Source organism: Vulpes lagopus, chromosome 2, assembly GCF_018345385.1.
Source record: "Vulpes lagopus strain Blue_001 chromosome 2, ASM1834538v1, whole genome shotgun sequence".
NCBI lineage: Eukaryota > Metazoa > Chordata > Mammalia > Carnivora > Canidae > Vulpes > Vulpes lagopus.
Genome location: NC_054825.1, coordinates 43779777 through 43795587, shown reverse-complemented (window position 1 = coordinate 43795587; position 15811 = coordinate 43779777). Strand labels below are relative to the sequence as shown.

General features: G+C 61.4%; 2 protein-coding genes across 3 annotated transcripts; one reads left to right on the top strand and one right to left on the bottom strand.

The window, feature by feature from the left end:
• The first annotated feature begins 596 nt into the window (after positions 1–596).
• CPLX3 (complexin 3) lies at positions 597–4892 on the top strand. The gene is made up of 3 exons (XM_041734904.1): positions 597–787; positions 2087–2174; positions 3804–4892. Exons 1-3 carry the CDS (start codon positions 624–626, stop codon positions 4026–4028), a joined length of 477 nt encoding a protein of 158 aa, XP_041590838.1. The 5' UTR covers positions 597–623; the 3' UTR covers positions 4029–4892.
• Positions 4893–9340: 4448 nt separating this feature from the next.
• On the bottom strand, positions 9341–15702 carry ULK3 (unc-51 like kinase 3). Of its 2 annotated transcripts, none has more exons than XM_041746064.1 (16): positions 15532–15702; positions 15071–15208; positions 14870–14990; positions 14271–14375; positions 13443–13586; positions 13173–13255; positions 12520–12675; positions 12271–12376; positions 12046–12086; positions 11716–11818; positions 11526–11590; positions 11362–11440; positions 11238–11278; positions 10850–10897; positions 10578–10644; positions 9341–10480 (listed from the first exon to the last, which is right to left on the bottom strand). In XM_041746064.1, the coding sequence occupies exons 1-16, from the start codon at positions 15631–15633 to the stop codon at positions 10464–10466; spliced, it is 1416 nt and encodes a 471-aa protein (XP_041601998.1). In that variant the 5' UTR covers positions 15634–15702; the 3' UTR covers positions 9341–10463. The 2 variants fall into 2 exon arrangements, with proteins under 2 accessions (XP_041601998.1, XP_041601997.1); XM_041746063.1 differs by having other exon boundaries at positions 15071–15211; positions 15532–15699.
• Positions 15703–15811: the final 109 nt, after the last annotated feature.

Below are 15811 nucleotides of genomic sequence, written 5' to 3'. Positions count from 1 at the left end.
CCTGCAGCTCTAGGGGTCAGCAGGGCTGGCATGGGAAGGAGGCAACCCATGGTGCTCGCTTTGGCAGCACACACACTAAAATGAGGCAACCCATGGAGATATAATTGGGATTCCCCCTCTCTGGTCTCCCTCCCTTTCCCAGCGTCCACCTCTCTGGGCAGCTGCTGGGGCAGCGGGTTGGGGACAATGGGGCAGAGCCCAGGGCTGGATCTTTGCCCCTTGTTGCCACTTGGATCAGCCAGCTGAGATCCTGGCTATCAGGGACTCAGAGGAGGAAGTGAGGGGAGAGAGGGGAGCAGAGCTCCGGGCGCCTCCGTGCGCCCCCGTTCCCGGGAGACCCCACCCCCGCGGCCCTAATCCGCTGTCAGCGATGCCCAGGCGGAGCTTGGCGTGGAAGGAGGCACGTGGGGGAGGCGGGAGTGCGGAGCGGGCACGTGGTGCAGCCTCCTCAGCCCCGTGCATGCCCCCCGCCCCCCGTGAGGAGGGGTTTGGGGAGGCGGGGGCTGGAGGCTGGAGCGCGGGGCCCCGCCAGGCCGGCGGCAGGAGCTGTCCGCGAGCCCTAGTGCTGAAGTCGGTGCGGACGTGCCTGGCTCCCGGCGCCCGTGCCAGGGCCAGCGGGGACCATGGCGTTCATGGTGAAGACTATGGTGGGCGGCCAGCTGAAGAACCTCACCGGGAGCCTGGGGGGCGGCGAGGACAAGGGGGACGGGGACAAATCGGCCGCTGAAGCACAGGGCATGAGCCGAGAAGAGTATGAGGAGTATCAGAAGCAACTGGTGGAAGAGAAGTGAGTGGGATCCCTTCCTGGCACCGACGACCTTCCCCCGAACCCCCTCCAGCCACTTGACCCACCTCTAGGGCGGTTTCAGACACCAAATCCCCTTACCCTACTTTTCTAGATGCGGTAAGAGGCTGGGATGTGCTTTCTAGGCTGTCCCCACAGCTGCCCTATCTTAAACCCGGGACCCCATCCCAGCCTCGCACTATGGGCAGAAGGAGTGGGGGCAGGGGCAGTAGGGACCTGGGATGGGGTGGAGGCACGTGCATTTCTGATGAAACGAGTAATCCCTTAATCCGATCTGGTCCTAGCCCTCTGCGTCTTCCAACTGGAGCTCCTCTGAGTCTGAGATTCTGAGAAAAGCGATGCAGCTGAGGCGGCTCAGAGTTAAGGAGACAGGTCTTGAGATGGGGCGCTCAAAGATATTGAGGCTCAACATCGACTGTGTGCAGGCAGTGCTGGGGCCGAGAGGCATCTGAGGCTGCTTAGGTTCAGATCCAGTTTTGCTTTGTTTTGTTTTGTTTAGCTGGGTGACTTTTGACCAGTTACTTAAACTAAACCTTTCTGTGCATCAGTTTCCTCCCCTGTAACACGGGGATGGCAACCATAAAACATGTCCTATATATTTTTTAAGATTAAATTATTTAACACATATAAACCACATAGCACAGTGCCTGGCACATGGTAAACCATTAAATATTAGCTATTATTTTGCTTAATCCTGATAATAGTTTTTTTTAAAGATTTTATTTATTCATGAGAGACACACAGAGAGAGGCAGAGACACAGGCAGAGGGAAAAGCAGGCTCCATGTAGGAAGCCTGGTGTGGGACTCGATCCTGGGACTCCAGGATCACGACCTGGGCCAAAGGCAGGCGCTAAACCGTTGAGCCACCGAGAGATCCCCCTGATAATAGTTTTGTGAGTGGCAAAGGAGGAAAATAAGTGATATATCAAAATGGTAGGGCAGCCAGGATGCAAAACCAAGTGTGTCCCGAGTACTTGCCCTCACACAACACAATCTGTCAGGAAGGGAAAAGACAGACGGGGTTGGAGGCCTCGAGGGACACATATTAGGGTCTGCAGAGCAAGCCACACTGGCTGACACTCCTGCCCCGATAGCCCAGTGTGGCAGGTGCAGAGATAACAAAGGGCCGCGATGATGGGGGGAGAGGAAGCAAAGCCTAACCGAGGTCCACCTCGGGATACGCAGAGACCCCTGCGTCCCTTCCCTCACAGACCCCACCCATTCTCTGGGCCCTTGAGATGACTGCGTCCTGGTGCCGCCCCCCCCCCCCCCCCCCGCAGGATGGAGCGGGACGCGCAGTTCACGCAGAGGAAGGCTGAGCGGGCCACGCTGCGGAGCCACTTCCGAGATAAATATCGGCTGCCCAAGGTAAGCTTAGGAGCTGGGCTGGTAGGCACATGGGGACCGTGAGCATGGGGCTCCCCACTGTTTCTCCCCACTCTGGGCACCGCAACTCTCAGCTCCTGAAACTCATGGAGTTCTTGGTTGGACCTTTCCTTCCCTGACCCAGAGGGTAGGGCTTGGTGCTGAGGGGGGAAGCCCAGGCTTCCCATGACTGGTAGGTTTGTGTTTCTGGAGCCAGTTCAGACTCCTTCTCTCCCCCATGTGTCCCTCCCCCACCCCCTAGTCAGGCCCAGGCAGAAGTGGAAGGCAGTAGATTTTACCACAAGGGTGAGTACAGTCGAAGCTCCTGAATACCCAGGGAGAGGGGTGGTGTAGAGACTGCAGCACCCTCTGTGTGCCAGGCACTCGGCCTTCGTGCCTTTGTGTAACCCCTCAGTAGCGCTTCCAGGTAGCTGTTGCTCACACTACAAATCAGGAGACTGAGGCTCAGAGAGATTAAGGGACTTGAAAAGCCACACAGCCAGCTAGGGTTGGAGCTGGGGTCAGAGCTCAAGCCTGTGAATGCTGAACCTCAGTTTACTGCAGGACCTGTGGCTGCCTTCCAGGGCATGGAGTCTGTCTGCGGAGAGGAGAATGCCCCTTGGTTGGCCAGGCAGCCAGGAGGCTATCTTCCATAGGCAGTGCAGCACTACATGGGCATGTAAGTGTTGCCTAAGGAGGAAACTGAGGCACAGGCTATTCTCAGTGCCCAGAAGCTTCCACCTGAATTGCAAAACCAGACATTCGAACATCACATTCACTCATTCAGCAGGTGTTTCCTGATCCCCTGGCTGCCTCTGACTCTCCACAGGGCACCAGTCTTCTGAAAATCTCTCAGAGAGGGAAAACAAAAAACAAAAAACAGTCCAGAGAGCCTGGAAAGCTACTGAGTTAAAACTCAGCTAGGAATGGAGGCATTGCTCAAATGCCTGCACCGAGCATATTAAAAGACACAACTCCTGCCATCAGGAAACTGAGTCTAATAGAAGAGGGAAGACGTGGCTGTAACTGAGTAGGATATAAAGTGGAAAGTGCCAGGGTCCCCAAAGGGATAGAGAAGTGCAGTGGCAACCAGTAGGTGTTGGGCAGAGAGTTCAGATATTGGAATCCATGATGTAGGGTTTTTTTTTTTTTTAAGATTTTATTTATTTGAGAGAGAAAGTGCATGAGTGGAAAAGGCCTCAGTTTCCTTGTTTGTAAAATCGATAACAATACCTACCTCACAGGGTTATTTTGAATGTCAGCCATACGATAGGCACTTGATAAACGGTACCCATCACTATGACCAGTACACCTTCCAGAGTAGGTAATGATAGCCTATGACTTAGCTGACTGGGACAGTTTGACTTCTAAGCATTTTCATTTTGCTTTATTCACTATGCTAGTGTCTTCAGTATCTTAGAGCGAAGTTAAGCGGTATAAAAGTGCAAGGTGTCCATGTCCCAGTGTCAAAAGCTTGACCCTGGGATGTGGGGGTGGGGACTGAACTCACTGGAACATGTGGCTCAAGAATCCTGGGGTTTGGAGCCCAGTCCAGGCCTCCTCCCTGTCCCTTCAACTCTGGGTCTTCCTGGATCTCCAGCCCCACTCCACCTCTCGCCCTCTTCCCTTCAGAATGAGACAGATGAGAGCCAGATTCAGATGGCAGGTGGAGACGTGGAGCTGCCGCGGGAGCTGGCCAAGATGATTGAGGAGGACACAGAGGAGGAGGAGGAGAGGGCCTCCGTCCTTGGGCAGTTGGCCAGTCTCCCTGGCTTGGACATCGGCTCACTCAAGGACAAGGCCCAGACCACATTGGGAGACCTCAAGCAATCAGCTGAGAAGTGCCACGTCATGTGACTTCTTCCCTGGGGGTTGCCCATTGGGGTGACCACAGGGCTGGGCCCACATGAGGGCTGAGAACATGTCTCAATGTTCAGGGACCCATACCCCATCTCAGTTTTATTTCCCCCTGTCCCCTGCTAGCTTGGGACCCTTCTCTTCCATGGCCCAAGCCTGTCTTCTGGTCTATCCCTTCCATTGGGGCCAAAAGTCCCCATTCCTCACCTTTTCCCTCAGGAACCAATCTCTCTACTCAGCCTGGAGAGGCCTCCTAAGATTGTAGGAATAGGCCCCTTTCCCTCTGCCCATGGTCCCAAGTTCGTGCGCACAGGAACACCCATTGAGAGACACACAGAGATATGGAAACCATAGCATGGGCAGAAGCATACGCCACAGATGAATCCTGGCACACACAGACACACGCACACAGGCCAGCCCCTCTAGACACCAACACTCAGATATGCTTAGAGAGGTCCTTAGGCAGACACCCTCAGTAGACAAGAGGCCCAGATTTGAGTCTCCACATTTACTCTCCTTGAAAGCCTCTGCTCTTTCTGGGTCTCACTGCATCATCTCTAAAATGAGAATGGACTAGGTAATTTCTAAGACTCTTTCTGGCTTGGCCTCTGGGCCCTCGGAGCCAACCCCCCACTCCTCCTTGGGCACAACAACAGCTGCAGCCGTAGCTGCCAGCGGCTGCCATTGTGCCGTGGGCTCTGGCTCGCGGGAGCTGAGCGGTGCTGTGTGAGGGGCCGAGTGCCAAGGATGAAGCTGGCACTGAAGTGGCTCCAGGCCTTCTCTGGACCCAGGCCCAGGCAATTTCTGTTCTGTTCCCGTAGAACTCTCTCTGGATTCCATAGCTGGATCTCCTCTGTGAGCTTCGTGAAAAATAAAAATTTGAAATGATGTACCGTCCTCCCACTTCTTATAAACCTCCAGGAACCGTGGGGTTCGCCACCCTCCTCACCTATAGCTTCATAGCAACGCCAGCCTCTATAAAATGCTCAAGCTCAACCCTCTCGGGGCCCTGGGCAAGGGCGGGTCCCGGCACTGACCAAGTACCAGGTGCAGCCTGGGGCGGGATGGAACAGGTCTGGGCTTTGAGGAGGGTGTGGCAGCCAGCTGGGTGGGGGTGCTCGTGGAGAAGGCTGAGCCTCCGGGCCATTCCTTGGAACCCCAGGAGGGTCTCTAGCCAATCACAGCTGCCTCTGGCACCTGCACCTGTCCCCCTTCTCACCTTGGAGATGGGAGGTATAACAAAGAGAAGGCAAGGCAAGCGCCTTCGGGTCCTGGCACTGCTGTGTGACTTTGAGCAGCTCCTTTTCCCTCTCAGAGCCTCTTTTTCTTGCTGTGAAATGAAGAACTACCCCCTCCCTAAATAATAATGTTTCAAAGGATGACAGCTCGGAAAGCCTTTGGCACATGGTAAACCATCAATAAATGACAACTGACTCCTTAAAACAAACAAACAAAACCAAAGAGCGCAAATCTCATCCTCCTTACCTGTGGGGGGTCCCAGAAACCAGCCACAAGCAGCGCCCCCCCCCCCCCCCCCCCCCGGCCCTGAGCAGCAACAGGGTGCCGCGGGCTCCCCCCGGGTGTCCCTGCTTGGCACCAGCCCGGGAGGAAGCCCACCACGACTTCTAGGCCAACGGCCATATGGGGGGTGGTTTCTTTTTTTTTTTTTTTTTTTTTGGGGGGGTGGTTTCAAGGGCAAAGTTTCCATTAGGCCTCCCCTTGTAAAATAAGAACAAGAAACATAAAGCCTGTTCAGTAGGTAATGTGGGGAGAAACAGGCGGAGGGAGAGGAGAATGGGAGGATGGGGAATTCGGGGGGTGACGGCGGGACAGGCAGCCCGGGTATCTCCGGGGCCGGGCCGGGCCTCTGAGCGGCTCCCGGGCTGCCCCCCCGCATGAACCCCGCCGCCCTGACCTTCCTGGAGCTGGCGGAGACCAGGCTGGGGCCGCAGGCTGCCTGGGGGGCGAGGGCCTTCTCCTCAGCAGCAGGGCCCGCGTGAGCGCTCTCCCCCCGGGGGCCCTTCCGCCTAATGGGATCCGACAGCCGCCTTTCCCCTCAGTGGTTTGCAGGACCCAGTGCGCACAGGCAGAGGGGCTGGCCGTGGGGGGCTGGGGTCACCCCTCGCCGAAGCCTCACATAGCGAGCGGGTGGGGGGCCCTGAGCCCCCTCACTGGGTTCCTCCCCGTGCCTGGGAACCCCAGGAAACCCTGACCTGCGTGTCCCTGAAACGGGGGCGGTGGGGGGCTCCCGGGCAAAAGGCAGCGGCTCTGGGGCCCGGGCCAGGGTGGGCACGGAGGACACGCCGAGGGGCCTTGAGCTCTGCTGGCCTCTCCCCGCCTCTTCCCTTCATCCCCCCCCACCCCCCAGCTTCTCTGTCAGCCCGTCCTTCTCACTGGTGCCCTCCCGGTTTGTGCCTCATCCCTGGCCCCTACCTGCCCTGCACGGAACCCTCAGTGGGGGGCTCCTCCGTGCTGCCCCCCCAGGCCCTCTACTCTCTGTCCCCCCCTGGCCTAGGCACACAGCCACTTGGCCCGGGACTGGTCCACCCACCTGCTGTGATGTGAAGGCCACAGAGAGAGCCGCCGGCCCCCAAACTTCCCTTTTCAGAGCAATTAAAACCCTGCCATTGGGGCAGCGTAGCTTAGGGGAAGCCGGTTACCCACTGGGCCTCTCGCTTCTCGCCTCTTGTCCTCCTCCCCTTCTCGCCTCTTGTCCTCCTCCCCTTCTCGTGCTGGGCCGGCAGTCCGGCAGTCCGAGGGTACAGGTATTGAAGGGGGACGAGACAGCCCTGCGGCAGGGCCCCCGCCACCTTTCCTGGAAGAGAGGGATGACAGGTGGCCGGCCTGGGCCCCCAGCCCCACCCAACTCTCTGGCCCTGTAACACAGGCGATTGGGGGAAGACGGGTGACCCTTCCCCTAGTCCGGTTCCCTTCCTCCGCCCCCTTCCCACCCGCCCAGCTCAGGCCTGCTTCTCAGACAGAGCGGGGTACAGAGGGAACCAGTGACCTCTGGAGGCGGCAGGTCCCCAGGGAAGAGCTGGGAGGGTGATGGGGTTTGGAGTCCAGAGGACATCCCCTCCCCCCACTGGCCAGATGGGCCCCCCTTGGCCAGGGAGGCCAGTGCTGGGGACACCAGGGGAGCGTTTGCTTGCTGAGCCTGAGATGCGGGCGGGCCTGTTGGTCTGGGGTGGGGAGCCGTGTGAGGGGCGGCGGCGGGGGGGGGCAGCGGCACGGGACCTGCTGCCCTGCCCTGGCCCCAGGCCTGCCCAGCACAGCCGGTCCCAGAACCCACGGGGCAAGGTGCGGGGAGAGCAAGGGAGCCGGGGTGGCCCGATCCGGGGGAGCCTTGGTGTGGAGGCCACTGCAGCCGTGATTAGCAGGAACCGTGCCTCGGGGTGTGTGTGTGTGTGTGTGTGTGTGTGTGTGTGTGTGTGTGAGCGTGGGCACTCCAGAGTGTCGGTCTGTCCAGGTGGGGCCTGCGCGGGTCTGTGAACCTGAACGTGGCTGTGGTAGTCCTGTGTGTCTATCTGTTGCCTACGGCCTGTTAGTGTCTGTTAGTGGGATTTCTCGAGTGTGGGTACGAGTCACCCCAGAGAAAGCGATGTGCCCCCTCCCTCCCGTGATTGGGCCACTTCGCACGTGGGGGCAGGGACAGCAGCTGGCTTCTGGGAACACGGGGACAGGCGCTCTCCTAGATGACCTCCCGTGGGAACCACATCTTCCTACTTAGCTGGGCACAGGGACACCTCAGTCTGCTCCAGCGGCGGCCTGTCCGCTTCTCCCGGGGCCCTGGGGAGACAGAGGGACCCAGGCCAGGGGCTCCTGCAGCCCGGCCTCGCGCTGGCTCTGGGTTGGGGGGCTGAGTGGCAGCGGGAGGACAGGCTGGCTGGCGCACGCAGACGCCAGGCTGTGTCTGTCCCTCTTTGTGCACTTTTGAAGTGTTAAAGGTGAGAGTTTCCAACTCTCACTCTCAGGAGGAAACACATATTTTTTAAAAACCAGTTTAGGGCAGCCCGGGTGGCTCTGCGGCTTAGCGCCACCTTCGGTCCAGTGCGTGACCCGGGGGTCCCGGGATCGAGTCCCATGTCGGGCTCCTGCAGGGAGCCTGCTTCTCCCTCTGCCTGTGTCTCTGCCTCTCTCTGTATCTCTAATAAATAAATAAAATCCTGAAAAAATAAAAATAAAAACCAGTTTAGCTTATTTCCCATAGGTCTTTGCCATTCGAAGAGAATCCTGAAGCGCAAGTCCCACCTCGTCGGGCTGGGCTGCCTCCTTCCTCGGCAGGTGGCTCGGACACAGGACCAGCCACCTACACGTTCCGCCCGGGAAGGGCCCTTCCCCAGGGCCTCCTCCACTGGCCTCGGCCTCCCAGGCCTTTCCTGTACCTGGCTGGGCCTCTCCTCCCCACGGCCGCCTGCACGCAGCCTCAGGCTCTTGTTGGGCACAGCCCATCAGCTGGTACACATCAGCAGCGGGGTCTGCAGGCCAAGCCTCTGCCCCGGGATCCTTCTGTTTGACCGGCCTTTCGGCCCCATCCTCCCTCCTTCCCACTCTCCCTCCCACCCACCCACCCTGAGCCCATTCTCCCTCCTTTCCCTCATTTTTCTCACTCAGGCTTTCTTGTGCGGCCCACTGCCGGAGATTAAGTACATTCTTCTCCCTAAATCTGAAAATGAGATTTTGTTGAACTTAGGTCAGGCTCCTATACAGGGGGTCATTTAATCCTTACGAACCACTACAGACACCTCTTCATTTCCTGGAGAAACTAGCTCATCCATGGGTCCCAAGCTTCAAGGGCCAGCGGGCAGGGCCAAGAGCCTCGCAGTGCCTCTGCCCACTGCTCCCCACTGCCCCCCGATGGCCAGGCCGAGGCTTCCGGGGAATCAGGTCCCAGCCGGTTTCCCTCCTGTAAAGGAAGCCCGTTCCTGCCTGCTCTGAAGGCCTAGGGAACTGCTGCCTTGTTTGCTGCCCCAGGGGATGGACTCCTGCTCCCCTCAGTCCCCAAAAATGCTCCTGAGTGCTGTTCCCATCGACACCTGGGAGGGGGAGGGCAGGCTGCCAGAAACTGCTTCAGCCCAGGGTCCTGGGGAGCTGGGCTTGAGCACTAGACCCCCGAGAGGATGCCCTTTCCCTGGGTCTGGCTCACTGCTCACTCACAAGGCCAGGGGGAGAGGGGATGGCGAGGCCGGGAGATCCTGTCTGGGGCCTTCCCCTGCCCTCCCTCAGGTTCTCCAGCTTTTCCTGGGGCCCCTCCAGCCCAGTGAACAGCGTCTACCTCTCTTTTTTTCCCAGGGCAAGAAGAGAAGCACAACTTCAGAAAATAATTTAATAAACAACGAATTATATTCTTTACACCTAGCCTCCTGCAAGGAAGACACCTCTTGCCCCAAGGAGGCACTAAAGGGCACAAAGGTCAGAGATCACCAGCACCCTTGTGGACTTTTTTTAAAAAGAACCCCCAAAGAACTCCACGTGTATACATTTTTCTCCAGATTAAAGTCACTGCTGTCCTCTTAAAAGCCCACGTGGGGAGCTGAGGAGGTATTCACAGCCCCACTGTAGAGCTGGGGAGACTCAGTCCAGAAAAGGGGAAGGGACGTGCACAGGGTCACACACTGGAGTAGCAGCAAGGGCAGACCCAGAACCAGGTTTCCTGGGTTGCTAGCTCCTCTGCAGCCAGATGGGTCAGGCACCCCCATGCCTCCCCCTTCCAGGCCGGGACCAGCTCTGTGGCAAGTAGGGGCAAAGGCTAAAGGCTAAGGACCGCTCTCCTTGTGCTCCCCTGGGCCAGAGCGGGAACAAGAAGGCATGGCCAAGCCTTGGTCCCACCCCTGCAAAGTATATTATCTTCAGGTCTGAGGGATTGTCTTAAACTATCGAGAGGGCGGCAGGGGTCAGCTCCCAGGAAACCTGGTGAGCTCTGTGGGGTTGAGTGCCCAGTGCGGGGTGGATGGTCCCTGAGGGGTCTGGGGGTGCCCCATTCCAGTGCCAGGAGGGAGGGAGTTGTGGTAAGGGTTCCCGGAAAGGACAGGGTGGGCCCAGGGCACAGCTGCCTGCTGACAGGGAAGAGCCAGAGGAGAAGCACCCTGCAGAGGGCCCCCTGCCCTGTTCTCAGAGCAAGGCCAGGGGCTCGGGGCCCCCAAACTGACAGGCTCAGGATCCAGCAGTCACCAAATCACAGAAGTCACGCGGAGGAAAGTCTCCCAGAGTCCTGCTCCCCTTCCCCCACGGGCCAAGGCCCAGCGCTCCCCACCAGGGGACACAGGCCACCAGGCCACCTGGGAAGTGCCAAGTATCCTGGGGGGTTGTGTCTTAGAGCTGCCCATGCCAGAAGCCTGCTCTGTAGCTTTGCAGGGGGCCACAGGATCCTGGGCGTCGGTCCAGGTGTGTCCGCAGTGATGGCTGGCTTGTGGTCATCCGGTCATCCTTCCCGGGTCACTGCAGGGTGCACGCTGTGGGGAGGAAGGGGGAAAGCTAGCCTCAAGTCTCTGGCAGAGAGGCAGAATTTGGAGCTGCCCCCAGCCCTTCCGAGCCCAGGACAGGACTCACAGGTACGAACGGACTCGGACAGTCCCTCCTTGTCCAGGGTCTCGGCTGCCCAGCGAGACTCCCTCATCTGTGGGGCATACAGGCAGCCCAGGGGTGAGGGGCAGCCAGGCAGGCCTGGGCCCCACCGAGCAGCCCCTGAGTGAGTGACGGCCCGAGGGCAAAGGACAGAGAGGCGATGGGGAGACTCCGGGACAGGCGGGAGGGCGGGACAGGCCAGGGGCGCCGGGGCGGACAGCCACAGGCAGACAGGGCCAGAACCCAGATGTGCCCACCTTGACCTGCTCCTTCAGGTATTCGGCTCGAGCCATGAGGTTCTGAACCTGCCACGGGAAGACATGCTCAGGGGTGCGGGCTGGAGGGGCCTGAAAACTGCTTTCCTCCTCACTGCGGATGCCCTCCAGAACCCTCCAGCCGACCGGAGCTTCCTCCCCCTGAGCTCGGTCTCCGCTCCCTCCTCCAGGAGGCCGATGCCCCTGAAGCAGCGCAGCCCACTTTCCCAGACCCCTGGCACCCGAGCCCCTGAAGGAGCGCACAGGGCCACTGTGAGGTGTGACTCCCAGATGTGGAACACCCTGAGGGAAGCTGGGGAGGTCCCCCAACATGGGGGCAGGGGGAGAGGCAGGGAGGAAGCTTCCCGACCCTCCCAATCCCAGTGGGCACCTCGGTGTGAAGCAGCTCCCGCCTCCGGCCTGTGGGCTCCGCTACGAAGAGAGGGAGGGCACGCGGTGAGGGCTGGGCAGCCCGGGCTCAGGGTGACCACGGGGCGGCGACCACGGGGCCTCACCTGCCAGCAGCACCAGCAACTCCCCCAGGGCGCGCTGGTACAGGTCCAGGGCATCCTGCTCCCCACCAACCTCCTCCTCCTATGGCCACAGACACACTGGGTCACTCAGGGTCATGCCCAGGACGCTTCCTGCCCCACCCGGATCCCTGGCACTAGATACAGACCTTGGCCATGGCAGCCGAAGCCACTTCCAGAGCCGCAAGGAGCCGAGGTTTGTCCCGGGCCATCTCTGGGGGGAGGGCAAAGGCTCCGGGTGAGGGGTGGCCTGGGTTTCATCTCAGGGAGCCTACCCCACGCTGCCGCCCCTCCTGCTGGAGGGAAAGGGCAGGGGCCGAGGCCAGGAACCAGGCCTACCTCTGAGCAGGTCTCGCGCAGAGGTCCCCTGCCTCAGCAGGGCCTGATTGGAGGACGAGACGATGGCTTTGAGCTCCTCAGCCCGGGACACGTACTGCCCCACCTGCAGACGGTGAGAGGCCGAGGAGAGGCTGTCCCCCCAGCCCCACCCCCGCCTCACCCACACCCACCTCCCAAGTTCTCCCTCCATATCCCTGGTGGCTGCCCCAAGCTGTGACGTCCGGGGGCTGCGGCGGCGGGCCTGCCTCTCCTGCCTCTCGGCTGCAGGAGAGCCAGGCTGCGGAGATCCCGGGATGGCGCCTGTTTCCTTTGGGAAACGCCCTCACCCACCTTTGCCTTGATTGCCTCCTTCCGCTGGGCATCCACTTCGTCTGCAGAGAGCAGGGGTTATGTGAGGAGTGCCCTGCCGCGCCCCAAATCCTCTGGAATCCTCAAAAGGACCCAGCGTCATGTTTACCCTCCACAAAATCCTGGGGGACAGGGGGGCTGCCTCTGGCGCCCACCCGGTGCAGCCACGGCCGCCCTACCACTGCTGACCCGGCCCTGTGTACTCACAGTGCAGCGCGGGCACGAAGAAGTCCAGGGCTTTGCAGTAGAGCGATAAGGCGGCAGCGGCGTCCCCGTCCTGGTCCTTCTTCACAGCCTGCACCACCAGGGCGGTCTGGGGGACAGGAAGATCAGGAGTCAGGCCACCCCCATGCTCACCATGAACAGAGAAGGGCAGATCCTCCGTTCACCGCCTAACGGGGCTGCTGAGCGCCCAACCCCTGCCCTCATCACACCCCCTCCCGCTGGCCTGCGTACTGCTCGTGCCAGGCTCTCCCCACTGGGCATGTGCTCCAGGTCCACCCAGGGGTGGGCAAAGAAGTCCTGGAAGGAGATGCGACGGTTGGGATCCCGCTCCAGGAGCCGCTGCAACAGGTCCCGGCAGTCTCGGGAGAGTGGGGGCCGTAGAGGGAGCTGCGGGGTGGGGAGACCCATCATGCGGGGCTCTAGCACCTCAGCCCCCAGCCCGCGCCCCTGTCAGGATCCCCTGGTCTGGGGACGACCCAGAGGTCCACCTGTGCAGGTGGAGAACTCGAGCCTCGGGAAGAACAGTGACAGGATGAGGTGATGGAGCCGGTGGAGGGCCACACCCTCACCAGAAGCCTTGGTGTCCCAGAACCCTGGTTATGGGTCCTTCTCCCCTCCCTAGATCACTCCTGGGAAAGCTGGGCCTGGCCTGCTCTGCTCTTCTCCCCCAGGGACCCGCACAATAATCGGGGGACGGGGAGGGCAGGCCCTCTGCTCCCTGCCGTGAGCCGGTCTGGGCTCCCAGAACCCTAAGCCTCCACCTCCCCTCTGGAGCTTGTCCCCACACACAGGGCCGCCCGGAGCCCATGCCCCGGGCTGTGCAGGTGGCAGTGAGGGCTCTAATCTCAGGGCCGGGCAGGTTGCCAAGGCCCTCCAACACGTACCTCGATCACCCGGTTGCTCCGGATCTTCTCTTCCAGCTCCGTGAATGACCTGGAGGCAAAGGGGGGCTGCCCGAAGAGGGCTTCTGTGGAAGGGAGGCAGAGGGCAGGCTGGGGGGGGACAGGGTCAAGCCTGGCCCGGCCCACTCCTGGGGGTGGTGGGGGGACCTGCAGGGTCACGTGGGTTAGCACCCTTCAGGAGTGGCCCGGTGAGGCCTTCCCTGAGGATACGCGGTGGAGGCCCCAGGTTGGGGCCAGGGCCAGGGCTCTCACCATACAGGATGACCCCCACGGACCACAGGTCCACCCGGGCGTCGTACTGCCGCTGACACACCATCTCGGGGGCCATATAGAGGGGGGAGCCACGGAGCACATGCTTCTCGTCCCAGGGAGACATGTGCTGTGCAAAGCCAAAGTCTGCGGGCAAGAGGCCAGGCAGCAGGGCCCCAATTCTAGCTGCTGCCGCTCCTGCCCCTAAAGCCTCCCCTGGGTCCAGGGCAGGGCTCCTCCCCACCTGTAGGCTCACCAGGATCAAGCCTACTCTGTAGCCTCTGCTCACACCCCTTCTCTCCAGATTAGCCTAGAACACCCTCCTACACCTTCCTCTGGGAGCTGGAACAAATTCCACCCACCCCGCACAGCCCTCTTGGGGATCTTTTTCCAGGAAGGCCACCCTGATTGCCCTAGCTATGAGGCTAGGGCCCAGTAGGGCCTAGAAGATGAGAGTTTACCTTGCTTTCTGGCCTCCCAGGCTCAAGTCCATTCTTCTCCAAGTCCCGTCAGGGGCCACAGCCACCTCCTCCCCCACCTCCCACCCTCCGGCACTGCCAGACTGAGCCCATCCTGTTGTCACACACGGAGTCTCGACCCTGACCCGAGACTGAGGCCTGACCCCGTCCAGTGCACTCCTGGAGTCACATGTGGGGAGCCCGAGAGATGTCCTGCCTTTTGGTGGTGGGGCCCATCTCTGCATCTCCCAGCCCATCACTGTTTGATGACTCAACAGAGGGTGCCATGAGAACAGGGGCTGCTGAGCGAGCCCAGGCAGAGGGAAGCCTCTGCCACCCTCCAAACCTCATCCCTGCTGTTCCAGACTCACACCTGCCAGTTTAAGGTGGGGCTTCTCCAAGGAGCTCAGCAGAATGTTCTGTGGCTTCAGATCCAGGTGAGAGATATTCTGTTCATGCAGGAACTGCAGGGCACTAGCTGGGGAACAAGGCCCACCCAGAGAAACAGGTCAGAGGAGCCCACACTCCCCTGCCTCTCGCCCCTCCCCCCAGCCTTCCATCTGCCCCTTCAAGCCTGCCCAGCCTGACCTCGGCTCTTTAACACTTAAGGGTCAGGTTCCTGCCACTTCTAAGAATTTGCCCCCCAGCACCCTGGACTCCTGCATGTCCCCTCCCTCTCCTAGGAGCCTCCCCAGCTCTTGGGGTCTCATCGTTTTCCTTAGCCAAGTACTTGAGTCTACCCCCGGGCCCTGGGACATGCTAGAGTTCCTTATGGAAACCTGGATTCCCCCCACAGGAGGTGGGGGGGGTGGCTTCTCTCTCCACCTCTCCTGGCATCCCGAGGCCAGGGATAGGCACACGGGAAAGACGGGCCCTAACCGTCCAAGCTGAGACAGAGACAAGTGCGAGGGATCAAGGCGGGTTGGGGCAGGGGTCACAAGAAGGGGTGTCGGGCGGGGTCAGAGGCTTTACCCAACTGCTGCATGAAGACGCGAGCCACCTTCTCCGGCAGAATCCTGCGGGTGTGGATGAAGCGGGACAGGTCGCCCCCTGCGCAGAACTCCATGATGAGGTAGATGTGGTCGCTGTCCCACTGCGGCGACAGGCAGACGGCAGCTGGGAGGGAGCGTCCCTCCAGCGCCCTGTGGGGGCCGCCCCACCCCGGGCCCGCACCTGGAAGTCTCTGAGCTGCACGATGTGCGGGTGTCGAATGCCCTTGAGGATCTCGATCTCCGTCAGGAGGTTCTCCACCGAGGCCTTGTTCAGGCTCTTCTTGGCCACGCACTTTATGGCTACGACCTCGCGGGTGTCCTTCTGGGGCGGCAGATCCGAGGGCTCGGGGCGCAGCCGGTGCCCCCCCCCCCGGCCTGCGGGCTCCCAGTCCGGGTCTCAGGCCCGCGGGGCACCGGCTTCGGGAATCCCCGCCTCCGCACCGAGCTGCGCCCCGGGGGCCCCTCCGCGGCGGCCTTCTGGAACCGCGGCCCAGCCTCCTCCCAGCGCCGCGTCCGCCCGCTGCCGCGCCCGCTCCTCGGCCGCTCGCGGGGCTCCCAGGCCTCCGCCCGCCTCCCGACACACCGGGCTGTGCGGCCGCGTGCAGCCCCGGCGCAGCCCCCGCCGCCCCCCGCGCCGCCCACCTTGGCGTAGGCCTTGTACACGGTGGCGTACGTGCCGCTGCCCAGGCGCTCGGTGAGGATGAAGCCGTCCAGCCGCGGGGGCCCCCAGCCGGGCCCCGCCATCCCCGCGCCCCGCGCCCCCACCCCGCGCCCGCCGCTTCCGGCCGCCCCGCGTCCCGGGCTCCACGCCGCCCCCAGCGCCGCCCGCCGGGACTGCAGCGCGCTGGGCGGGGCGCTGCCCCGGCCCCGCCCCCGCCGCCCCGGCCCCGCCCCCGCGGCCCCGCCCCGGCCCCGCCCCCGC

Excerpts from the sequence above, each read along its gene's own strand:
- CPLX3 (XM_041734904.1), top strand. The coding sequence starts at position 624 with ATGGCGTTCATGGTGAAGACTATGGTGGGCGGCCAGCTGAAGAACCTC. Across the intron at positions 788-2,086 it reads AAGCAACTGGTGGAAGAGAA|GATGGAGCGGGACGCGCAGT; the intron begins GTGAGTGGGATC and ends CCCCCCCCGCAG. Across the intron at positions 2,175-3,803 it reads ATAAATATCGGCTGCCCAAG|AATGAGACAGATGAGAGCCA; the intron begins GTAAGCTTAGGA and ends TCTTCCCTTCAG.
- ULK3 (XM_041746063.1), bottom strand. The coding sequence starts at position 15,633 with ATGGCGGGGCCCGGCTGGGGGCCCCCGCGGCTGGACGGCTTCATCCTC. Across the intron at positions 12,087-12,270 it reads CTTCGTGCCCGCGCTGCACT|ACGAAGTGGATGCCCAGCGG; the intron begins GTGAGTACACAG and ends TGCTCTCTGCAG. Across the intron at positions 11,591-11,715 it reads TGCGCGAGACCTGCTCAGAG|AGATGGCCCGGGACAAACCT; the intron begins GTAGGCCTGGTT and ends CCCTCCCCCCAG.